At 39.2% G+C, this 26,985-nt stretch overlaps 1 protein-coding gene across 2 annotated transcripts; it reads left to right on the forward strand.

Annotated features, from left to right (window-relative positions):
• The first annotated feature begins 342 nt into the window (after positions 1–342).
• LOC114688582 (solute carrier family 22 member 19-like) lies at positions 343–26,985 on the forward strand. Of its 2 annotated transcripts, none has more exons than XM_037207566.1 (11): positions 343–541; positions 1,266–1,712; positions 4,253–4,356; positions 4,710–4,864; positions 4,966–5,134; positions 6,360–6,483; positions 10,413–10,528; positions 11,830–12,044; positions 13,710–13,818; positions 25,457–25,660; positions 26,812–26,985. In XM_037207566.1, exons 2-11 carry the CDS (start codon positions 1,311–1,313, stop codon positions 26,870–26,872), a joined length of 1,659 nt encoding a protein of 552 aa, XP_037063461.1. In that variant the 5' UTR covers positions 343–541; positions 1,266–1,310; the 3' UTR covers positions 26,873–26,985. The 2 variants fall into 2 exon arrangements, with proteins under 2 accessions (XP_037063461.1, XP_028718988.1); XM_028863155.2 differs by having other exon boundaries at positions 343–494.

The following is a 26,985-nucleotide window of genomic DNA, read 5'->3' on the forward strand; positions in this document are numbered from 1 at the left end:
TTTTCTCTGAGTTTGTCAAATGCAAATGGATTAGAATTGTTGAGGTATTTATTACATATATATATGTAATAAATATTAAATAGCTTTTGTACTTATTGTATATAGTTTTTCTTGTATTAGTTATAACTTTCTTCTATTTTCTTTTTATTAGAATAAAAGTGGGAAATGTGGTGATATTTTAATTGTGCTGAATGTGATTTTATTTGTATGTTAATAAATAAAGTTTGCCTGGAGATCAGAGGTCATATAGTGAGGTCACTTAGTAAGCCAGGAACAGTAGTCAGGCAGTGGTAGCCCACACCCTTAACCTGATCATTTGGCAGGCAGAGTCTCTGTGTGGTCAAGGACACAGCCAAGCGTAATGACATGAGTCATCAATCCCAGTACCAACCATGGAGACCTACAGGACTGCATAGGCAGGCAGTGGCAAGGAAGTCAAGTGGCTGTGCTTAGAGCCAAAGAGAAGGCAGAACAGGAAGGCAATAAAAACACAGGTTAGATGGGAAGAAGCTCTCTCTGGGAAAGTGATGGCGATGAGAGGGTAACATATGGCTAGTTGTGGCTCTTTGCTAGTTCTCTGATCTCTTTGGCTATTACCTCTGTATTTGGTTATGTGCTTCTTATTTAATAAGACTGTTTAGAAATTTGTCTACATGAAGGGGTGTTGGATTTTGTCAAATGCCTTTTCTGCATCTAGTGAGATGATCATGTGGTTTTTTTCTTTGAGTTTGTTTATATGGTGTATTACATTGATGGACTTTCGTATGTTGAACAGGGGAATCTGTGGCTATTACGTTGAACTGAATGGTGTTGTAAAATAATAATAATAATAAAAAAAAAAGCTCTAGGTTTCACATTTCCGGGATAAAAAGAAGGAAATTTTGTTTACTATGATTAGATCGAATGTGTGCTACATAGTTGTGTTTTAAAATTAAAAAAAAAAAAAGAAAGAAATTTGTCTACAGATGAACTCTGGTTTATTTTCAGGGAGTTACAGGTCACTTACCAGAAGTGACCATGGGGGTGGTGCTCAAAATTTCTAATAAAGTAAATGTTTAACAGACTGGATTACAGGGAAAAAAAATAGCAGGATTTTTTGTTACTTGGTAGAAAACAGGTCCTTCCCTGAAACCAACAACACAACAAATCACAGTTCTATGACTGGTGTGATGTGAAGATGGGCATATTAAGAAGAGCTCAAAAACAACCCTATTTAGGGTGTTTCTGTGAAACAGAACTTTATTTCAATATTTATACTCCCCTAGGTGTAAGTATTACTGCTTCGCATTGGAGACAGTCATTCAGCCCTAATGGCCTTTCAGGATCTCTTGAATCAAGTTGGAAGCATGGGGAGATACCAGATCCTTCAGATGGCTTTCCTTCTAATTTGCAATGTCATGGTGGTTCCTCATACTGTTTTGGAGAACTTTACTGCAGCCATCCCCGGTCATCGATGCTGGGTCCACATCCTTGACAATGTCACTGTCTCTGACAGTGACAGTGGAACCCTGAGCCAAGATGACCTCCTGAGGATCTCCATCCCTCTGGACTCCAACCTGAGACCAGACAAGTGCCGTCGCTTTGTCCAACCACAGTGGCATCTGCTTCATCTGAATGGCACCTTCTTCAATGTGACAGAGCCAGACACAGAGCCCTGTGTGGATGGTTGGGTATACGACCAAAGCACTTTCCTGTCCACCACAGTGACTGAGGTAAGTGCCTTCAATAAAATCACCCCCTCAGTGAATTCATTACTGCAGTTCGGCAATAGCTCAAATATTGTATGTTATTGGAGCTTACTTACTGCCTGATTAATTGAATAAGACTCTTATTCAATAATTTTAATGACTCAAATATAAATAAAGATGTATGTTTCTGATCCTTTTGTTCTAGTAATGAGCTCATGATAAGAAGTAATACTTAGAAGAAAATTAGACAACAGAACCATTTAGCAAAATAACAACAGTAGCTTCTTCCTCAGGACCTTTCTCCTTCTAAGTCATGGGATTCTAAGCCACTTTACATTTTCAGGCATGACTTTCTTCCTCTGTAGAATCAAATCCAATCAGAAATGGTTGTTTTCATATAAGTTATGTCACTATTGCACCAATGACCACACTGCCTTGTAGGTTGGTACTGTAGAGTGTAGGGTAAAGTGCTAGGTAAGGCCATTGATAACCTTTTTCTACCTACAGTCTGCATAGCAATATTTGCAACTAGGAAAGGTAGCCAACAGGGAGAAAGTGTCCAGTTTGCTTTGACAGTGTTCTCTATGTTATGCAAAAAAAAAATGTGTGTGGTGTCTTCAGGAATAGGGTCTTAACATTTAGTTACTGTAGGTAACCATGAGCAATAGTAACAGCCTGTGTAGTTTTGGAGTCCTGTGGGACCTCTCTGACCAGTAACTTGTATAACATTATTCTGTATGTCTGGCACTGGGATTGTTGCTTAACATCACAGGTCTTTTTGGAGCATCATTGTCCAACCAAGTATTGTACTTCCTTTCAAATTCCTTATTTTAAATTATATTTTAAAATTAGCTTACTCAACATGAATTTTGATAATGCTTTACAGACATCTGTCAGAGAGATGTTGGAGAGAGGTATTGAGGGAAGAATGAGAAGGATGGAAGTGATATAATTATATTTTAGTTTAAAAAATTTAGAGCAACAAAAACAATTTGAAAGATGAAAAAACATCCTTATATGTGAACTCTCAGAAATAGTGGTTACTTGCACAAGGCCAGCACAAGATCAAGCCAATCAAAATTCCAGCATAGACTGGAGCAGAACTCAAAAGGCCCCATTCCTAGCTGGAGATCTATTAGGAGTTGATGGTTGCTAGGGGAGGGACTATTACTCTACTTTAGGGGGATGGCCAGTACTAGGTTACCTGTACTCCAGTGCACATACAGGCAACATTAAGCAAATAGTAGACTATAGAAAAAAAGAAAAGGGACATGAGGTTTGGAAAGGGATGTGATCATGAATTTCAGAGGTTGTTGTAGGGGACATAAAGGTTGGATATTATCAAAGTGCTTTGTATACATGCATGAAATTTCAAAGAATAAATTAAATAATAATCAGAAAATATATGTAAAAGACATGAATCTGGTGTGCCTTATTAGTTTAAGTGCCCAAGTATTATGACAAGCAAGCACTATTCAGATTTGATTTAAAATTTAAAATATATAGGAGGTTTACAAAGCCACAGTTCTGGCTAAATATGAAGGTCCATGACAGAATGCATCTGCAGCACTTGTGAGGACCAAGATTCAGTACTGAACACTGCAAAAAAAAAATCCCAGTGGTTCACATTTCCTTATAGACCAGAATGTGGGTGATTGCCAGTACACTGCACCCATGCAGTTGCCCTGAGCTCCATCCTCTGTATTGACAAAAGTTTATAAATAAATAAGTAAAACAAAAACAATGATCAGGCACTAGTTGTGCTGTACTCTGTGAGGAGTCATAGAAGAGGCTGTGCACTGATGAATAGGATCTGGTACAAAAAAATTAAGGTCCATGAATCATTGCATTCTAGGGTCACTGTATATGAATTTCTAAGTGGTCTTATTAAATAAAGAACACAGAGACAAATATAGGGGTGAACACTGAAAGATCAGAGAAACAGAACAAGCCATATGCCACCTCACCTTGCCAATTCCTCAGTTGATTTGTTTCCTCAGACTGAAAGCCTCTGAATCATCCAAATGGTTCTCAGCTGAACTGTGGCTAAAAGCTAAAAGTTTCTGGTCCTCATACCTTATATAACTTTTTGCTTCTTGCCATCACTTCCTGGGATTAAAGGCATGTGTCACCATGCCTGGCTGTTTTCAGTGCAGCTTTGAACTCTGGAATGTTAGGATTAAAGGCATTTACTACTAAGGCATAAACCTATGTTTAATATGATCGCTGTTCTGTCTTGGACCCCAGATATATAAACCACAGGCCACATTTAAGCACTTCTTACCACAGGTTACAAGATACTTCATAACCTATATAATTATAGAAAGACTACTGGGAACAGATTTATTCTATTTATTGTATATAGCTGGATATATATATATATATATATATATATATATATATATATATATATATATATATAAAACACTGGATAGTAGAAGTCATGTAATAATGCAAAGGGAAGCTGGAGAGGAAGATGGGCTCAGTGGAACGGGAAGCTCATGTTGAATAATTTTGAACCAATTACAATGACAGGCTGTCTTCCTGATTTCCTTCTCTTCCAGTGGGACCTGGTGTGTGGATCTCAGGTACTGGGTTCAGTGGCTAAATTCGTATTCATGATTGGAATTTTGGTAGGAGGTTTCCTAGGTGGCCATTTATCAGACAGGTGAGTGTCTGTGCTTTGCAGTTCTCTCTACATGTGAGTATTTCCATCATCTACAACTCATTCATCTAAAAAACAGTCATTGCAGATTATGTTCCTCTGGGTGTACCTTTTACACTAGAGATCACTAAATACAAACAGACATTTTATTTGGTGTTTAAAAGTTTGTGTGTTGTGTTGACTCAGAACTAACAGTCCATTAAACATGGAAGAAGTCAAAAAAGATTAAGAGACAAAGAAAAACATGGTATAGAAAAATGAGAAAAGTTAACCACAGGGATTACACAAAATGCTTCCTGTCTCTTCTTTTTAACAGCTGCATTATTCCACTGAAGGAGTCTTTGTCTTTTCCTCAGGTTTGGGAGGAAGTTAACCTTCACATGTGCTTTACTTCCAATGGCCATCACTGGGACCTGTGCAGCTTTGGCTCCCACCTTCTTCATCTACTGCTTACTTCACTTCCTGAAAGGGGCTTGTATCTCACTCATATACATGAATACTGTTTTGCTCAGTAAGTCAGAGCTTTGGATGGACATTGTTCAAGCTTTTGTTTGATGTTGATGTCCTTCCCATCTTGAGTAGAAATCAAGATTCATTTTTCTTTCCTTTCAGTGATAGAATGGACAAGCCCTAAATTCAAAGCCTTGGTGACAACCTTGACATTATGTGCTACCAGTTTTGGAAGAATAGTAATGACAGGCCTGGCATTTGCATTTCGAAACTGGCACCACCTCCAGCTGGTAATGTCTGTGCCAATATTTTTCTTCCTTATACCCACAAGGTATGAGCTTTCTTTCCTCCTCTATGGTTTGCACTCCTGAGATGACCATGTCCATTAAATCTGAACATAAGAAATGCATTGGTCACTGTCTCTGTTAGCTCATTTATGTGTCAGTCCTGTTGTGTCTCGAAGACAATGTTTCATTGTATCATTGCTCCTCTGGGTGATATAATTAGGGGAAAAATTATTCATGGGTTCTTTTTTTTTTTTTTTTTTTTTGGTTTTTCGAGACAGGGTTTCTCTGCGTAGCTTTGCGCCTTTCCTGGAACTCACTTGGTAGCCCAGGTTGGCCTCGAACTCACAGAGATCCGCCTGCCTCTGCCTCCCAAGTGCTGGGATTGAAGGCGTGCGCCACCACCGCCCGGCTTATTCATGGGTTCTTAATTTAGGGAACAGACATATGATGAATAAATATTCCTGTTGCATGAATCTTAAAGGTCTTATTAATAAAATCAAACCTGAGCCAGGTATTGGGGTGAACACTGGAAGATCAGAGAGACAAAACAAACCACAGCTAACCTAACCTGGCCAATTTCTCAGCTAATCTTGTTTCCTCATACTGGAAGCCTCTGTGTCCTCATATCCAAATGACTCTCAGCTGAACTGTACTACTCAAAACCTAAAAGCTTAACCAAATGCTTCTAGTTTCTGGTTCTCACGCCTTATATACCTTTCTGCTCTCTAACATCACTCCCTAGGATTAAAGGATTGCTTTCTGTGATTAAAGGCGAGAGTCACCATGCTTGGCTACATCCTTGAACACATGGATTTCTGCCTCTGGAATGCTAGGATAAAAGGCATGTGCTACCACTGCCTATCCCAAGTATCTAGTGGTTTTTCTGTTCTCTGACCCCAGATAAGTTTATTAGGGTACACAATATTTTGGGGAACACAACACCACCACTTATTCCCTACAGTCTAACAAGAAATTTGGAAATTATCTGGAGAAACATCCTTCACATTCTAGTTCTATGACCTTCATTAAATCCTATATCCAAGTGAGGGGGACAGATCAATGTGACTCCAGGTCTTCATTCTAGGAGTGCAGATGCACTGCATGGCTGCATCCTTCCTGTTTTCCTAGGCAACGAACCTCATGATGTAAGATTATACATTTTGTTATAACTGAATAACTGATAGGTATTCATTTTAACACAACTATTCAAGAATATTTAGTATAGAAAATTACTTCGTGAGAATTTGTGAACAATATCTTCTTGACTAGGTGGCTGTCAGAGTCAGCTAGGTGGCTGATTGTGACCAACAAACCCCAGAAGGGCTTACAGGAACTTAGAAGAGTTGCATGCAAGAATGGAGTGAAGAATTCTGGAGGTGCACTGACCATGGAGGTAAGCATAATGCAAGCTTCTTATGACATAAAGTAAACACAAGCTTGATATGTGTATGAGTTAATACCCAGGAAACAATGTGCCATCATTAAATCATTGAATACAGTTCTTTCATTCAAAGAAGACTTTGTAAAAACAAACAAACAAAAAAGAAAAACACTTCATTGATGATTTCTTTCACTCTAAACTTTTTATTAGGATATATAAGTTATACATATTGCATTAAGTCTGAAATTTTTTACATGCATATAATGCATTGATTTATTTATACCCCCTCATTATTACCAAACCTATGATTCTCATATACTTCTAACTAGTCCTATTTCTACTTTCTAGTATCCTAGCCTCTCTTTTTGTATCTTCTTTTTTGTGATCTAATTTGTCTAGTTTAGGTCATTTACAGAAACATATTGAGGATTTACCTACAGGAACATGAACCACTTAGATGTGGGTACATGACTGAAGAAATGTCTATTTCTCTCTCAGCAAACCTTAGCTGCCAATATATCCTCAGGAGGGAGTATGGCTTTATGAGCCCCTATGCACTAACAATGACTGACTACATACCGGTTGTGAAATGGAGATGGGGCTCCTCAGCTGTTCTCTCAATAATGTTAGCATTTCAGACATGCCCCTTGGGGACCCGCCAAGCATCCTGACAACATCATCTTATGTAAAGTCCTCTTTAAGAGAAACTCCCCTATCTATCTCTCTCTTCCTTCCTTTCCCTTGTCAAAAAGGCACACACACCTCTATCTCTCTTTGTGTCTCTGTCTCTCAAACCTCTGTTCTCTCCTTTACTGACTCCCTGACTCGCACTCTCTTTCTCTACCCTGTCTTCAATCTCTCTCTCTCCCTCTCTTCCCCCTTCTCACTTTCCCCCAATAAAGCATTCCATGTGGGTTCTGTGTCTGCACGGTGTGAGTGACTTTCTGCCCTGCACCCTTGCCTGCTTTGGCCATGTCTACAAGGCTTATCTCCCTCACCTACCATGGAGCACATTGGCTCAAACCCACCAAGGCCTCTCTCCCGACATTTTAACAAAAATACACCATCTACCCTCACAGACGGTATATTGACTGGCATAAAATTGGCAAGTCTTATGCAGATAATCACAGCTGATGAAAGTTCATAGTCCAATGCATGTCTGTAAGATGGAATCACACATTTTTCCACCACTTCTTCTAGACCTTTCTTCCCCTTTTCCATGATGTTTCTGTAACCTGGAAGGGGGTGACAGAGACATTTACCTTGGAGATAAACACTGAACAGTCACTTACTTTGACAATTGTGAGTCTTCAATGACTGCTCACTAAATACAAAAAAGATTTTTTTAAGATATTAAGGCTGACAGCAGCACTAATCTATGGCCATGAACAAAGATATTTAAAGACTACTTAATTTTTTAGTGCTTAGAAGATTCCATTATGAGCCCCAGAAGCCAGACATGGACCTTTAGTATTAAATGTTTTCATTTCTGAGGTTCAGTCCTGCATAGGTTCAGTCATTTGTTCTTATATCCCCACACTTCTCTTTTGAAATAGGAACATTTATTCTGTTCTCTTGAATACTAGAAGTAAAACATATAGTTTATTATATAAAAGTTTGAATTATGAAGGGAAAAGCATTGTTGACATATTTTATTGATGTTCAAAATGAAGTATTTCACAGGGCACTGGGGAAAAAAGAGACTCTCTTGAGTCTCAGATAAACCTTGGACTCTGGACTTTTAAATTATTTGTATAACTCCATCGACTAATTCCTATCAGAACCTGGAGACAAGAGTTGGAAAGTTATGGCTCAAAGGTGATGTGTTCTGATGTGAAGCTGACAAAAAATAGAGCTGTGGTGGTTAATTTTGATTGTCATCTCAACAAGATCATCTAGAAGAAAACCTCCAGGCACATCTGTGAGGGATGACTTAGTTTTTAGTTCAGCTTCTGGCCACCCCTCTGTGGGATTATCCTGATAATGTTAACTGAGGAGGGAATATCCACTCTAAAGAACAGAAGACCAGCCATGAACTTGTGTCTCAGAGTACATAAACAGAAACCTAGCTCAGCATAGGCACTCATGACTCCCTCTTCTTCACCATGTCATATCCCAAATGCTGTGCAGTCTTGAATTTTCTCTGTAAATAAATTAGTGCACTGCTTTGATTCATCCTCACTCACATTTTCAGAACATGGTCAGAATATTGCCAGAATTTGTTGTTGCTGTTCCTCAAAATGGAAAGATGAATGTCCTCCACCCAAATACTCAATGATGTGCCCTTTCTCATCTGAAATCTCACGGAGAAGGCCTTCACTGTTAAGATTTGTATCAGCATTTCAGTATAGTGAACTTCCAAAGAAACATTCTCTCTAACCTGCCTCTGAAAACTCTCTAAAAATCCACCACCAAATCACAACACATGGTCTACACCATGGTCAGATTTTTAAGAATAACAACTGCACATACGGCACTGAATTATTTTGCTGGCTACATTTGCTTTGCTGTGACCAAGATCGATGTGACTAAGCCTTATGACAGAAACAACAAAATGGAATAAAAAGGATTTGGGATCACGGATTCACAACATTCAGTTAATCATGAACAGGCATGACAATACTGAGACAGGATTTTGTGGCAAACACTCATCACATCATTTTGGGCCAAGAAGCATAGCCCTAACCAATGGCAGCTACCACCTTCAAAGCTCCCCCCCCCCATGAGGTAAGCTTTACCTCCTGAGAACTCCTCAGCTTCTGAACACAGAACCAGCCAGAGACTCAGCATCTCAGTATCACACTATGTATTCTTTCAAATATCAGGACTCCAAAATGGACATAAAGACCTTGAGAGGAATTCCTTTTTCTGAGTCTATTTTTCCATCAGTGATGGGAATGAATAAACATGGGATGATCATTAGAGAAGAATGAGACAAAAAGGAATAAATCAAAGAAAACAGGCAGACACACACACACACACACACACACACACACACACACACACACACACGTGAATGCACAAATCAGAGAACCATACTAAGATGCTATATCATTCAAATTCATTATGATATGAATGGAGATTTGGACCAGAATTATAACTCTTTACTTGCTGTCAACATTCTGTAGCCAACTACTGTTTAAAAGGTTCTCTCTAGAAATACAAACGTTTCCTTTAATTCTTTGGCTCTCAATTCTTAACATTTTTTTTTTCTTTTTGTGGCTGGAGAGACAGCCGTGGGTGCTGGGAACCGAACTCTTATATTTTTGGTTGTGAGCCTAGCCTTTAACGGCTGAGCCATCTCTCCAGCCCAATTCTTAACATTTTTATTATGCTTACTATAAGTCTCTTGGTGTCTGTGTTGTTCAATAGACAGAAGTAGTTGTAGTAGAATATTTTAAGTGGTGTTACGTCTGTTTATGTTGCATTTGTTTAATTCTGTGAAGCTGTATAACCATGCCTGTGCAAAACACCTGATGGTTTAACAAAAAATACTGGCCAAAGCAAGGCAGGAGAAAGGGTAGGTGGGGCTGGTAAGCAGAGAGTGTATAGAGAAGGAGAAGACTGGGAGGAGAGGTGGAGATTGAGCAGTCATAGGAGGAGGACCCCAGGGGCCAGCCTCCCAGGTACACAGCAAGCAACAGAGTAAGAGTCACACTTACCGAAGTTAGAGAAAAAGAAAGGCCCAGAGGCAAAAGGTGGTTGGGTTATTTTAAGTTAAGGAAAGCTGGCCAGAAACTAAGCAAAGCTAAGGCCAGGCATTGATAATTAAGAATAAGCCTCCATGTGGGATTTATCTGGGAGCTGGATGGCGGGCCTCCCAAGAAAAGAGTAAAAACAACATCTAGTAGATTCTGACCTGGTGTTCTGTGAGTGCCCAGTATGCTCCAAAATGCTCACCATTTTGTGAAAACTAAACAGTTCTTGATCTCTTGCTGAAGGTTGTGAGAACCACCATGAGGGAAGAGCTGGAGGCAACACAAACAAAACCTTCTCTGCGTGACTTATTCCGCACCCCCAACTTGCGAAAGCGTGTGTTTCTCCTGTGCCTTTTGAGGTAGGCTTCATACAGTGACTCTTAAAACAGTAGAGAGATGAATTTTCCCAACTCAGAGTTGAAGATAAAAATGAGGGATTTCTGTATCTGGTGGTATTCTAGAGGTTTGGAATATAGAAGCACAGAACTAATTATAGAGTGAGGGGTATGTTTTTACAGCACCCTGGCAGGGTTATCAATGAATCTTCAATCATGTTCCAGACTTCTCTGCATTTGCCATTTGTCATTCTCCATTTCAACAGAAATAAAATTTCTAATGTAAATTACACACTTATATACATTTCAATAATATATACAAATGTAAAGTGAAAATATCCTCCCTTGGGGAAAGCCCAGTTAAGGACACAGTCAACTTGCAAATGAAATATTAGTTTCTGCAATGGAGTCTCACTAGGGAAACAAACCACTCTTAGGGTAGGCCCCTATTCCTAACAGTACAAGGCCAGCACACATACACACAAAAAACCACAATGGTATCTTTGGAGGGATTTTTTGTTTCATATTGTTGTGTCAGGGCATTTTTCTAATCTTGCAGATCATTTGTGTATACATTATGGCTTCCAGTGTTTGTATAGGATCCTGTGTGTGTGAACATGTGTGTCTCTGTATCTGTATGTGTTTCTTGTGCTTTACTCTTTTGCTCTTTTGTTCTATCTGCTCCTTTGTCCTATTCTGACCGGTTTTTGTTTCATCTCACCTTAGTTTATTATGATTTCTTAGATGTCTGTGTGCTTTCTAAAAAGAGACAGAAATGGTGTGGACCCTCATGGAAGGGAAACTGAGGAAGAACTGGGATGAGTTGGGGGGGATTTAACCAGAATATGTTATATTAAAATATACCTATTTTTAATGAAAAGAAGCCTTGAAGCTGCAAGTGGTCAGGATGTGCTAGTGGGCTAGGGAGAAATTGTGAGGAAGAATTAGGGAAGAATATCATCAAAATACATTGTTTATATTTGTCAAAGAATTAAGAAAAAAATTTAAAATTAAAAGAAAACATTAAAACCTTCACTAAGATCAAGTTAGAAAAAAAAAACTCTAAAAAGCTGATTGGAACTATCATGCATTCCACAAATACTCTGCCTCTCCTTAAAAATCCAAGAGTAATAAATATATCCTGTCAGGATACAATGATTTTATGATGATTATTACATTATCACTCAAGTAAAACCAAATAGGCCAAAATACAGAAAAGCCATCATACTTAACAACAAACACCATCTTCTTGGGATGGTCATACACTTGCCTTTGGACGTCAACTCTAAGTAGTATGATGTGACTCTCCTCTTTGTTTCTTACAGATTTACAACAGCAATTCCTATATTTGGCTTCAGCATCCATCTCCAGCACCTGAAAAGTAATGTCTTCCTAATGCAATGTCTCTCTGCTGTAATGTCCATCCCAGTATGTGTTGCAGCCGTGTTTTTACTGAACCACATTGGCCGTAGAATAAGTCAACTCTTCCTCTGTTTCCTGTTTGGAATCACCATCCTGGCTACAGTGTTCGTTCCTGAAGGTGAATAAAGAGCTTATAGTGAGAGGGGAATAAATATCCAGTCCCTTTCATCAGTGTTTTTCAGATCCTACTTACCAGAAAAAAATACATCCAGAGATTTTTCTGAAAGTAGACATTTAGAAAACTTTCCTCCATTCAGACACTGGGGGAAAACCAAAATCAGTAAGTGGTTTAATTATATGAAAGTCTAGTACATTCAAGAAGTATTTGGAACATTGAAGCCGTTTATTCCCAAGTTTCTACAGGTCAGTAATAGATCATTTACTCGTTGTTCAATTACATTTTTAATGTAATTAAATTATTTTCTGCTTCATTGTCCTCTTTCCAATCCCTTGGAAGTATCTGCCCCTCTCTCATTCATTCTCAATGATATTTTCATAGTGGTCATGTAGGTTTCAGCTCTTATAATTCTGATCCAAAATGATCTAAATGTACTGTTACAACCTCTGTCCCACTGAGTCTTGTTGCTTCAACTTGAGTGACAAGGTGTTTCCCAAACTGTATGAATGTAGTCATGACTCTCGGGACACTGCAAGTACAAACCTAAATTGGAGAGTTGTATCAAGATAATAAGCATTGCCTGTGTTGATTACAAAACAAGTGCAAGGAAGTAAGAGTGGTCTAGGCAGCAGGACTGCCAGGCTGAAGCTGGTGGTGTTATGTGGATGTGGGCAAGGAGCACAGTTCTCAAGTTTTGCTGAAGCTCGGGACTGTGGTATGTTTTAAAACCTGCACAACTCTTGAATGTCAGCAGCAGCTCCCTTATTCTTAAATCTTGAAACACCATTTCAAATCGAAATGATTCCAGCTTGCCCACGTCTCTCCTTCCATGACACTCTTCTACCATATTGAAATAGAAAATGAATAAATATCTCATGTGCATATTTGGAGTCACCCAAAATGCAAGTGCCATGAGATCTACAACTTCTATTCTTCTAATTTTTATTATGTTTTTTTTATAACATTTACTTTTGTTTCTGACATTCATGCAGCTATAGATAGAATGTACTATGGTCAGGTTCACCCTCCCTCATTCTTATCCATGGCACATTCCTGCTGAATATTCAAATGAATACACAGTCCTCTGTAATTTCCCTATGACAGCTCTACATTCTGTTGGAAGGACAGTGAGATGCTGGGTAGAAAACAGGAAAGTCGATGAGTATCTCCTTGATTCATCAAGCTCTCTACTTCTGAAATGTGTCAGAGATACCAGGTGTAGGAATACAGTGAACCACAGTGTTGATTCTCTAAGGCGTGAGGAACAGAAACTAGAAGCATTTGGTTGGTTAAGCATTCAGGCTTTTGAGCATCTGTTCTGCTGAGACCCTTTCTGGATGAGGACTCAGAGGCCTCCAATCTGAGGAAACAGGATCAGCTGAGGATCCGGTGAGGTGAAGTAGCTGTGGCTTGTTCTGTCTCTCTGATCTTCCAGTGTTCACCCCAATACCTGGCTCAGGTTTGATTTTATTAATAAGAACGTTTAAGATTCCTGCTACAATTCTCCATAAACCAGTACATGCAGATAGGTCACCTTTCTTAACTTATTACCCACTGAGGACTTTTACTCCCTTCAGCTTCTCCACTCTGTATTCCCCACTTACAAGTGGAAAGTTAATTCCTTCACCTCAGAATGACAACTGTCCCTGATTTTCCTCTCCACAGAAATGAGGACCCTGCATGCGGTTTTGATAACACTGGCAGGAGCAAATTATGCTGTGATTACTAGCAGTATTATTCTACATTCAAATGAGCTACTCCCCACCGTGATCAGGTACATGACTTGGTGTAAACACTGGGTAGTTATCAACAGCAATCAATAGTAGTGATTACAGGAGTGACCAAAGTTTCTAAGAAGTTTGCTTTTTGCAAGATAAATTAGTCCAGCTGTATTAACTAATAAAGATCTCATGGGGATGTTTGGAGCTGCCCAAAAGGTAGGTGTTATGAGAAATAAGACCTCTGTCCCTTTCATGTATAATTAGGTTTTTATGAAATTTATTTTGTTTTAGCAATTTCATGCAGATGTAGACTGTACTGTGTTCACACTCTTATCACTCTTACCTACGTGCCATTCATGCTGAATTCCTTCTTTGGAGCTGCTGCCACATCTACCGTCCCATCTTTGTGTTCATGTGTGTGGGTGTGTGTGCATACGCACACATGCACACATGCACTCGAGCACCCCTGCATGTGCTCATGTATGTGCCGTAAAGTGGGTGTGAGTAATGGATCTGGTCATCACATTTTCACAAATGCTTTGTCATCCCTTTGTTCCCTCTTCTGCAAGCCCTTCTTCCTGACAGTGGAATCCCCTGTCCTCGTCATTTCAAATCAATGCCAACTTCTCAGCTGATTCTGTTTCCTCAGACTGAGAGCCTCTCAGTCCTCATCCAAATGGATCTCTGCTGAACAGTTGCTAAAAGCTAAAAGCTTAAAAAGGCTCTAGTTCTTGGTCCTCACACCTTAGAAAACTTTCTGCTTCCTGCCATCACTTCTTGGGATTAAAGGCGTGTGTCTTCCCAATCAAGACATGAGATCTCAAGTCTTGGGATTAAAGGTGTGTGTGCCATGCTGGTTTATTTCTGTGTCTTTGTTCTTGACAGTAGTTTATTGTGCACAATTACCACAAACATTACCTTTTTTTCTGAGCTGTGTGATTGTGATCTTATTTTTTTGTTTTTTTTTTTTTTTTTTTTTATTTTTTTTTCATTCTTTTTGCACTACTTTTTTTTCTTTTTCTATTTCACATATACATGACAGTGCATTTTCTGTAACTGATGTAGTGCAATGTTTATGTCATGCAATTGCTATCTTTTATTTGTCTTACTTTTTGAGTCTATTTTGTTTTATTAATTTGCCCCATACCAACAGTGCATTAGTGATTCTTTCTCAGCACATTTTCTCAAGTATCTGGTGTCAGAATTCTTGATGATAGTCATTCTGATCAAGGTGAGGTGATATCTCAAAGTAGTTTAAATTTGTCTTTCCTATACCACTAGGGATACTGAACATCTTTTAAAATACTATTGGCCATTTATGTTTCTTTCTTCCTTTTTAAAAGCTATCTATTCAGTATATTAGCCCATTTATTGACGTACAGGTTTATTTATTTGGTGTTTAATTTCTGCACTTTATAAATTCTGCATATTCCAAATTTTTCTGAAGTGTAGCTGGTAAAGCTTTTCTTCAAAGCTGCAGGCTGTCTCTTTACTCTGCTAATCATTTCTTTTGCTGTGCAGAAATCATATTTTCACTTAGTCTCATCTGTTGGTAACAGGATTCGATTCTGTGCCATTGGTGTTCCATTGGTGTTTGGAAAGTTGGCTTGCCTCAGTAGCTTAAATGGTCTCCCTTATGTGTGTTCTAGACATTTCAGATTTTAGGTTTAAAATTGGAGGTGTTTATTCAATTTTGAAGTGATTTTTGCACAAAGTGAAAGAATCAAGTTTTATTCTTTTGATGATAGTTGGCCAGCACCATTGGTTGAATAGGTTATCTTTACTCCAGTGTTAATTGCTTCCTCCCTTGTCAAAACTCACTTTGATTTTTAGCACAGTTTTGTCATTGTATTTCCATGTCCTCTATTCTTTACCACTGATTCTCTCTGTCTGTTTTTATGTGAGTCCCAGTATAGCTCTATTGTGTAATTTGAGATTGAGTATTGGAATACTCCCAGCATTGTTCTTTTTTTTTCCTTTTACTTTTTTTTAATTTTATTTTTTTTATTTTACAGTACTATTCAGTTCTACATAATAGCCACAGATTCCCTTGTTCTCTCCCTTCCTGCCCCCTCCCCTTCCCCCCAGCACACCCCCAATTCCCACTTCCTCCAGATCAAGGTCTCCCCCAGGACTGGGATAGACCTGATAGACTCAGTCCAGTCAGGTCCAGTCCCCTCCTCCCAGATTGAGCCAAGCGTCCCTGTATTAGTCCCAGGTTTCAAACAGCTAACTCATGCAATGAGCCCAGGACCTGGCACCACTGCCTAGATGCCTCCCAAACAGATCAAGCCAATCAACTGTCTCAGCTATTCAGAGGGCCTGATCCAGTTGGGGGCCCCTCAGCCTTTGGTTCATAGTTCATGTGTTTCCATTCGTTTGGCTATTTGTCCCTGTGCTTTATCCAACCTTGGTTTCAACAATTCTCGCTCATATAAACCCTCCTCTTTCTCGCTAATTAGACTCCCGGCGCTCCACCCAGGGCCTAGCCGTAGATGTCTGCATCCAGATTCCTCTGTCCTTGGATGGGGTTTCTGGCACAACTATTAGGGTGTTTGGCCATCCCATCACCAGAGTAGGTCAGTCCCGGCTGTCTCTCGAACATTGCCAGCAGTCTTTTGTGGGGGTATCTTTGTGGATTTCTGTGGGCCTCGTTAGCACTTTATTTCTTCCTTTTCTCGTGTGGTCTTCATTTACCATGGTCTCCTATTCCTTGTTCTCCTTCTCTTTTCTTGATCCAGCTAGGATCTCCCGCTCGCTTTCCCTCGACCCTGGCCCTTCATTGCTCCCACTCATGTCCAGGTTGTTTATGTAGATCTCAGCCATTTCTCCATCATTGGGCAATCCTCGTGTCTTTCTTGGGGTCCTGTTTTCCAGGTAGCCTTACTGGTGATGTGAGTATCAGTCCAGTCATCCTTGTTCCACATCTAGCATCCTCCTATGAGTGAGTACATACCATATTTGTCTTTCTGAGTCTGGGATCCACCTGGTAGACACAGTCCAGACAGGTCCAGTCCCCTCCTCCCAGATTGAGCCAAGTGTCCCTGCATAAATCCCAGGTCAGCATTGTTCTTACTGTTGGAATTCCTTTCAGTATTCACAGCCTCTTGTGGATCGATATGAATTCTTGTATAGTTTTTTATATAAACATGTGAAATATGACACTAGAATTTTGATAGGTATTATATTTATTCTGTAAATTAATTTTAGTAGTATAGCCAGTTCCACAATGTTAATTCTCTTAACTCAGGAATGTGGAATGTCCTCCAATCATCTAGCTTCTTTTATTTCCTTCATACCTTTAATTTTCATTGTAGAGGTCTTTCACCTCTTTGGTTAGATATATTCCTAAATCCTTTTTGGGGGAATTATTTTGAATGGGATATATATTCCTTGTTTCTTTCACTGAGAGTACACTGATGGTATAAATAAAGGCTACTGACTTTTTATAATGATTTCTGTTCTGCAACATCACTGTAAGTATTTAGTAGGTCAAATAGTTTTCTGGTAGAGTCTTTTAAGATCCTTTGTCAGGGTCTGTCAGAGTCTAGCTGTCAGAATCTGACCTGTAAAAAGGTTCCTGGGGGTAGGATTGGAGAATGAGGAAGTATTAGATAGAAAGATAAGAGATGATAAGAAAGACAGAGACCCAGGATAGCTTTGTAAAGGCCCGGGGTCAATACCCAGTCACTTTGAGATTTATTCCAAAGGGCTTTTTATACAATGCCACGGAGCAAGGCAAAAGATCTCCCCCTTTCAACATCAAACCACAACATACAGCTAAGTGCAGACGCTTCAGAACACCTGGTAAACACACCCGTGCTCAAATCATTTCATTATGTAGCCCTACTAGGTAAAGCAAGCTCAGATTCTCTGACCTTGAGTAAGGTGTTACTAGGAGCCTCTGAGGGCATCCACAATCTATTAAGTAAAGAATCATGCCATATGCAAATAGGGACAATTTGACTTCTTCCTTTACTGATGTTATTACCTGTTTTATGTGTTTTTCTTGTCCTAGATGCTATAGCTAAAACTTCAAGTACTATATAAAATAAGAAAGAACAGTATGTGCATTCTTTTATCATTCTTAACTTTAGAAGTATTGCTCTCAGTTTTACTCCATGTAATTATTGTATTTAGCCCTTATTATTTTGAGGTATGTTCCATATATTCCTAAAGTTTCCAGAACTTTTATCATTGAAGCATACTGAACTTGTCAAGTGCCTTCCCAGCATCAACTGAAGTAACTATGTGATTTCTGTCCTTCAGTTGGTTTATATGGTATATTATATTTTTGAGTTACATATTTTGAACCAACCTTGCCTTTCTGGGATGAAATCAACGTGGTCACAATATACAATCTTCTTCATGTATTCCTGAATTCAGTTTGCAAGTATTTTGTTAAGAGGTGGGAATAGGGGGTAGTTTGGGGAGGTGGGAAGTCTTGGTGGTGGGAAGAAGGAAGACAGGGAAATCTGTGGTTGATATGTAAGATGAATAGAAAATCTCTTAATAAAAAAAGAAAGAAAGGTTTAAAACAGATTTTTTTCATAGGTTAATCAAAGAAATTGGTCTCCAGTTTTCTTATATTTTCTTTCTTTTGTGGTGTTTTTACATGGTTGTGGTATCTGGATATTACTAGATTTATTAAATGGATTTGGCAGTATTCCTTCATTTTCTATTTTATGGAACAAATTAAGAAGGATGGGTCTGGTGTCTTCCTTGAAAGTTTAATGGAATTCAGCAGTGAATCCATCTGGTCCTAGGCTTTACTTTGAGGGAAGACTTTTCCTAACAGCTCCAATCTCCTTACCTGTGATGGATCTGTTTAAATTTTCATGTCTCAGGGGCTTAAGTTTGGTAGGTGATATTCATTTAGAAGTTCCTTTACCTCTTATGGATTGTCCAATTTTTCAGAGAATATGTTTTTGCAATCAGTTCTAATAATATTCTATATTTCACTAGAATCAGTTGCAATGACACACTTCTGAGCTCTGATCTTACTAAATTTCATCTTTTCCCTCTTTGTTTTTATCAGATTAGCTAGGGGTTTGTCAATTTTATTAACTTTTTGAAAGAAAAAACTCTTTGTTTGGCTTTGTAAATTGTTCTTTTAATCTCAATTGCATTAATTTATTCCTTACTCTTTATTATGTCTTGCCATCTGGTGTGTTTAGAATTGGCTGTTTGTTGTTTTGAAAAGCCATGAGGTACATCATTGGGTTGTTTAGTTGATATGTCTCAGATTTCCATATGAAAGTTTGTTGCTATAAACTTTCCTCTTGGGACTGCCTTGGCAGCATCCCAGGTGTTCTGATAGGATGTGTTATCATTTTCACATGTCTCTAGGAATTTTCTTATTTCCTCTCTGATTTCTGGGATGACCAACTGTTCAGACAAATACATGTTGTTTTCTCAGGGACTATGGGGGTCCTGCCCCTCAATAGTCCCCTCCCAGGATCCTGGAAGAATCTACAACCAGTTGATAATTAATTTTGATGATAAGAAACTCCTTACACTTTATTATTCTGTGTCAGTTCTCTCTACACAGCTTCTATTCTGCTCTCCTGCCTCGCTCCACTCTTGCCTGATTTCTTTTTATATTTATCTGCTGTCTCCTCTAAATTCTATCTTAATTCTTTCATATTAGTTCTGCCCATCTAAGTTCATCCATCTAGTTCCTTCCCATCTTAGCTCCTCTCCAATCTTCTCCTTTTCCCTCTTGTTCTTCCTAATCTTGTTCTTCCCCATCTGGCTCTTCCTCATCTTCCATCTCATTCCTCTAGTCCTCTCTTCTAGCCCTTCAATCTAGTTCTTACCATCTAGTTCTTCCATTCTCTTCTCCATCTCATTCTCAACTTCTCTCCCCCAAAATCCTCCTCTAAGTCTCCTTATACCTCTCCATGCCCTCATCTCTGAATTATTTAGTTATAAACCCAAGCAATAGCAATCCTCTGGCAGAGCAAGGTCACCAGGCTTGAATTTTTGCATGGTCATAAAGGCAGATAAGAGTTTTCCCCTAGGCAGTGACCATCAGGCTTTTTTTGCAACCCAAAAGAGGAGTGGTAAAGGAGGAGGTCAACTGAGAGCTAATGATTGGTTAGTATATCAGAAAAAGGGAATTGATGTGCTCAAACTACATTCCTAGAAGTGGTTAGGTAAAAATGTTAGGAGTCTATAATGTTAGAAAGACTTCATAAGAAAGGAGAGTCTCAGCTAAAATTGTACAAGAAATAAAGCTATCCACCTGACCGAGGAAACAGGCATCATTTCCACAAGGGTGTTACCTTAGTTCAGGAGATCCTTTGACATTAGATGCTTTATAGGTATTTTAGATAAATACACTGTTAGGAGTTCTTGGAAGCACACATAGCATTACAAGAAAATCATTGAAGGAACAAAGTACTATATACACAAAAGCTAAAACATCAGCAAGACCTCTTTAGCCATGGCCTTACCTTGGGTAATGTCCTTGAACTTTCCAAGCAGTAGCTTTCGTCATAGTAGCTGAATTCCATTACATTTTCCTGGAGCCTGCAGCATTGTTTAGTGTCCAAGTTTTTTGTGGTTTCTGTAGGTTCTCTTATGGTTGATTTCTGGTTTTATTGCATTATGGTCTGATAGGAGAAAAGGAACTGACTCAAATTTTCCCTTCTTAGATTTCGCTTGTGTCCTATGGCATGACTAGTTTTGGAGAAGGTTCCATTTACTGCTAAAAAAAAAATGCATATGTCCTACATGATGCATGGAATATTCTGCATATATATGTTAAGTTCATCCATAGTATACATTAGCTCTAAAGTCTCTACTTCTACTTTGGAAGACCTAACTAAATTTGAGAATAGAGCATTAAAATCACTCACTATTATAACATCAGAACCTACAGATATTTTATGTCTGTTTAATGTTCATTTTATGGAATTGGAAGCTCCAATATTTGGAGCATAAAAGTTTACAATTGTATATTATTTTGAATAATTGTTTGTCTTATTAGTACATAGTGCCCATTTCTATCTCTTCTAAGCAGCTTTGATGTGAAGTTTGGTTGGAATGATAGCTACACCTACTGGTTTACAATTGTTTGGCAGTTTGTTTTCCATCATTTGACAGTAAGTTTTTTAGTATTTTGCTGGATGAGATGTTTTGGCCACAACATGCAATTGGTTCTTGCTTTTTTAATTCTCTGAATTGGTCTGTGTCTTTTTTTTTAGAATTTTTTTTAAATTTTATTTTATTTTACAATACCATTCAGTTCTATATATGAGCCACGGGTTCCCCTATTCTCCCCCCTCCCACCCCTTCCCCTTACCTCCAGCCCACCCACCATTCCCACCTCCTCCAGCGCAAATCCTCCCCCGAGGACTGCGATCAACCTGGTAGACTCACTCCAGGCAGGTCCAGTCCCTTCCTCCCAGACTGAGCCAAGTATCCCTGCATAAGCTCCAGGTTTCAAACAGCCAACTCATGCAATGAGCACAGGACTTGGTCCCACTGCCTAGTTGCCTCCCAAACTGATCAAGGCAATCAAATGTCTCACCTATTCAGAGGGCCTGATCCAGCTGGGGGCCCCTCAGCCTTTGGTTCATAGTTCATGTGTTTCCATTCATTTGGCTATTTTTTTCAATAATTGAGAAAAACCAAAATTTATTATAAGCCACAGTCATCCTAGGGACCTCCATGCTATATATATAGCTTCCATGGTTCTATGGGTTGTGGTCTGATTGTTCTTTATTTTATATCTAGAATCCACTTATGAGTGAGTACATACCATGACTGTCTTTCTGGGTTTGGGTTACCTCACTCAGGATGATTTTTTTTCTAGTTCCATCCATTTGCCTGCAAATTTCATGCTTTCATTGTTTTTCTCTGCTGAGTAGTACTCCATTGTGTATATGTACCACATTTTTTTCATCCATTCTTCCATTGATGGGCATCTAGGTTGTTTCCAGGTTCTGACTATTACAAATAGTGCTGCTATGAACATAGCTGAGCATGTATCTTTATGATATGAATCAGCATTCCTTGGGTATATGCCCAAGAGTGGGATGGCGCTGGGTCTTGAGGTAGCTCAATTCCTAATTTTCTGAGAAACCGCCATACTGATTTCCACAGTGGTTGTACAAGTTTACATTCCCACCAACAGTGGAGGAGTGTTCCCTTTGCTCCACATCCTCTCCAACATTGACTGTCATTGGTGTTTTTGATCATAGCCATTCTGACAGGTGTAAGGTGGTATTTCAGAGTCGTTCTGATTTGCATTTCTCTGATGATTAAGGATGTTGAGCATTTCTTTAAATGTCTTTCAGCCATTTGTAGTTCTTGTTTTGTGAATTCTCTGTTTAGCTTTTTAGCCCATTTTTCAATTGGACTGTTCAGTATTTTGATGTCTAGTTTCTTGAATTCTTTATATACTGTGGAGATCAATCCTCTGTCAGATGTGGGGTTGGTGAAGGTCTTTTCCCATTCTGTTGGCTGTCTTTTTGTCTTATTGACTGTGTCTTTTGCCCTGCAAAAGCTTCTCAATTTTGAGAGGTCCCATTTATTAATTGTTGTGCTCAGAGTCTGTGCTGTTGGTGTTTTATTTAGGAAAAGGTCTCCAGTGCCAATGCATTCAAGAGTGCTTCCTACTTTCTTTTCTATTAAGTTTAGTGTAACTGGATTTATGTTCAGGTCTTTGATCCACTTGGACTTGAGTTTTGTGCATGGTGACAGATATGGATCTATTTGTAATCTTTTACATATTGACATCCAGTTATGCCAGCACCATTTGTTGAAGATACTTTCTTTTTTCCATTGTATAGTTTTGGCTCCTTTGTCAAAAACCAGGTGTTCATATGTACATGGATTAATGTCAGGGTCTTCAATTGAATTCCATTGGTCCGTATGTCGGTTTTTATACCAGTACCAAGCTGTTTTTATTACTATAGCTCTATAATAGAGTTTGAGGTCAGGGATGGTGATGCCTCCATAGGTTGCTTTATCGTATAGGATTCTTTTAGCTATCCTGGGTCTTTTGTTTTTCCATATGGTCTGTGTCTTTTTAGTGGTGAGTTCAAGCTAATTACACTTAAGTTTATTATGGAAATGGTTGATATTCCCTAACAATTTGTTAGGTGATAGTCTGGATTTCTGCATTATTGATTGACTGGAACCTGAAGGAATAAGGGTCCCAGATGTAGAGGTGTCAAGAGGAGAGGACAATGGTGAGAGTATAATGAGGACAGAAAGCTGGGTCAGGAGGTCTGCATTAGCTGATGACTCATGACAGCAAGTTGAATGAAAAGGTACAGCCTCCAAAATACTGTTTGCAGGGGGAAATGGGACAGAGTCATAAGAAAGCTAACACATAATGGGATAAAGTGAACAAGAACCTGTAGCTAGAGTTTTCCTGCCTTGCCCACAGTCAGGACAAATTTTTGTCACCCTCCAGTCCCACAGCCACTCAGACCCAGCCAAGTAAACACAGAGACTTATATTGCTTACAAACGGTATGGCCATGGCAGGCTTCTTGCTAACTGTTCTTATAGCTTAAATTAATCCATTTCCACAAATCTATACCCTGCCACGCGGCTCATGGCTTACCGGCTTCTTCACATGCTGCTTGTCCAGGCGGCGGCGGCTGGCAGTGACTCCTTCTGCCTTCCTGTTCTTTCTTTTCTCCTCTCTGTTAGTCCCACCTATACTTCCTGCCTAGCCACTGGCCAAACAGTGTTTTATTTATTGACCAATCAGAGCAACACATTTGCCATACAGAACATCCCACAGCAAGAACCTTATAAAGCAATGTTGTGAAAAGAGATCACAAGATATGTCACAGACCAATGACAAAGAAGCCTTGGGACCATAAGACCCAAATCCAGAGAAGACCCTACCAAGTCTGCCCCTAGACAAGGACACAGAATTAGCATTCCCTTTGCTCTTTCATCAAGGCAGTTAAAAAAGGCTTGGACAGGCCTGGATTGCAACAGTAGATATTTATTTTCTTCCACCAATATTGACTTTGGGGGTTTGCAGGGTTGCTATGTTGGGCATGGTTGTTTCTTTCCCAAATGTACTTTATTCCTCTGTGCTTTTCATTAAGTTTATGCATGCATATATTCACTTGAAGAAAGCTGCCTCTCATCTTCCTCCCTGCAAATCATTAACTAAGAACTTTCTGCATTGCTCACCTGCTTGTCAGGAATCGCTTTCATTTGTATTTGTCTTGAAATGCCCTCATTTATCCATTGGTTTTGAAAGATAAATTTACTGGCTATGGCGTTTTGTGCTCACATTTGTTTATATTCAAAACTTGGAATGTTTCATCTGATGCTCTTCTGACTTGTATGGTTGCTGGCTAAAAGTCTGGGATAATTCTGCACTGGGGCCTTTGTGTGTGAGTGGAGGCCTTTCTCTTGCCGCTTTCCAGATTCCTTCGTTACTTGTATTTTGACATCCTGATTGTAATATATCAAGGAGCATTTCTTCTCTTATTTTGTCTGTTTGGAGTTCTATACACATCTTGAGTTTGGATGTCTGCCTTCTGTACTTTGGGGAGTTTTCTGTTATAATTCACTTAAAGGTTTGTCTATTCCATTTCATTTTTCTTTTTCTTCTTCTATACCATGAATTCTTGGGCTTGGCCTCTTGGACATGTCCCAGATCCTATTGGGATATGCTGTTCTAGTGCTTCTTCTAGGAGGAATGTCTACATGGCATTCAGCTATGAGGACTGATGAAACATGATGATATTGAATGAGTTGATAAAGTTGTCATGGTTGTTTGCCCAAGGACCAAGGATGGGGCTAGATACTAAGCACCAAAGTGACCAGCTGGAATCAAATCTTGGCCTTTTAGATTCTATGAACCTGCTGGAGGCAAGATACCAAACTTAAGAAGTGAAATCTGTCTGCTATCAGAGGGATGTGGTTGGCACCACAGGCCAAAGTAAACTATAGGACTACAGAAATATAGACTCTTGGTCCTGGAGTGACCTTTAACACTGGAAATGTCAGAACTCTGCACCAATAATGACTCAGAGATGACTAAAACCAAAGCTCCAGTTTCTCAAGGGATGCTGGGAACACTGGAGACAAAGCTCTGCACTGAACTCTGATTGCACTGGGCTGGAGACCAGGATCCAGTGTCCTCTGTGACCCTGCAATAATGGGAAGCCTGAGTGCCCTGTGCACTCTGGTCCTGTTGTAGCTGGAGGTCTTATCACCTGGTGATCTATTATTTCTCAGAAACTTAAGGCTGTTTACCCATAGCTCAGTCTTCCTGAGAAACTGGAAACCTGGACACCTGCTCCTCTCTGGTCCTAAAGAAACACCTAATCTCTTCTCCTTTAGTGATTTTTTCTGCTTCCTTCCTGTTGACATTCCTAGTTTCACACCCTATACCCATATCACACACACACACACACACACACACACACACACACACACACACACACACACTTCCACGAAAACTAAAATGTAAGATCTACATGTAAGAGAAGATACATGGTATTTATCGTTCTGAGCATGTTATAAATGACTTTATACTTTGACCTTGACAAAAATACTATCAAATTAAACAGAAATTTCCAAAGCAAGTAACAAAAATCTTAAGTTAAATTATTCTGCACGTTGAATCATGGTTAATGTAATCACAAATACATTAAGTTCCAGTTTACTACATTTTTTTCTCAATTCTGTTTTATTTTCCAAGGGCAACGGCATTAGGAGTCACTGGTACTGCTGGTAATGTGGGGGCAGCCGTGGCTCCCGTTTTAATGACCCTCATGATATACTCTGCCTCTTTACCCTGGATCATCTATGGAGTCATCTCCATCCTTGCTGGCTTTGTTCCTCTTCTCCTTCCTGAGACCAAGAATAAGCCTCTGCCTGACTCCATCCAAGATGTGGAAAATGAGTGAGTAACACCTCTACCTCCCACTTGAGGGGACTTGTATGTCAATGGTCTATGATGTAAAAAGCAAAATAGCATTCAGACCATCTCTCTTCCAAGGAATCAGACATTTGGGCTTTTTCCCACGTGGTCCTTGAGTTTGGTATAGGAGTCTATCCTGTATTGCTTCATAAGGTAGATATAAATGGGTTGGATTTCTCTAGACACAAAGACCAGTTCTACTAGGATGTACTAGGAGATTTATTGATAAATAGACAAATTGATGTCTTCTGCCCACTATGCCTTTATGTAAAACACATAAAGCATATGTGTTAATGTGGTGCATGTGTAATGTATATATGTATGCAAAGGCCAGAGAAGGGCAATAGATGTTCAACTCATTCTTTTCCCATTCTGAGGATTCCATCAATGAACCAGGAGCAGGGATGGTGACCAAAGCGTACCACAATACTGCAATTAGAAGCATTTGTGTCCATGGCCAGCTTTTTACATAAGTTCCTAGGATTTGAACTCAGGAATTGCTTCTTTTGCAGAAAATACTCAATGCACTGAGCTTACCTATTAAACCATGAAACAGATGTTCTTGCCTATATTTCACAAGTATGCACAAATACAAATGGCATTTCATCCTTAAGAATCAAAATCATCTGTCAGCCCAGTGAGTACTGGCAAGCTGTTTGAAACTGACAGTTTCTGGAGGCTTAGGGGTCTGCCATGGTCACTCAGTAACTTAGAGGAAATAGAACCCGACAGAGGTGACAGTGAATTTTTGCTGAGATTCAGATCATCTTGGTTTCATTAAATATGAAAAGTTCACAACAGAAAGAATAACAATGTCAATAATGAGATTAAACAAAAAGAATGAGCAGGATTTTTAAATGTGGGTATATTTCCTGTGCTATTTTTCCTTAAAACCTCCTTGGAGAATGCTATGACCACCAAGGTAGTAAGTATCAAAGCTGACTCTTAGAGGTTGCTAGGGAGGAGTTGGTTTTTATTTCCCCAGATACTTAAATCTTTTGCTAGGAATCTTACTTTACAAAAGATGATGGGTGAAGGATGAGATTGTTCTTATGAATTCAGGATATAACTTTATTCTCTGTGACCTTTCAGGTTTATTTACACTTTGATGGTATTTGTTGTGTGTGTTCTAGGTGGAAAGGTTCAAGGCATACAAATGAGGAAGGTGCCATCATCAAAGTGACACCGTTTTAAGGAACTCTGAGAACTGGCCTCTGGTCAAATAGCAGGATAAAGAAAAAAGTCACTCAGAATGTGCTGTCCCAGGACATTTTTAATTTTTCAATAAACACTGATGCAAATATGGA

The sequence above is a fragment of the Peromyscus leucopus genome, chromosome 1, assembly GCF_004664715.2.
Source record: "Peromyscus leucopus breed LL Stock chromosome 1, UCI_PerLeu_2.1, whole genome shotgun sequence".
NCBI lineage: Eukaryota > Metazoa > Chordata > Mammalia > Rodentia > Cricetidae > Peromyscus > Peromyscus leucopus.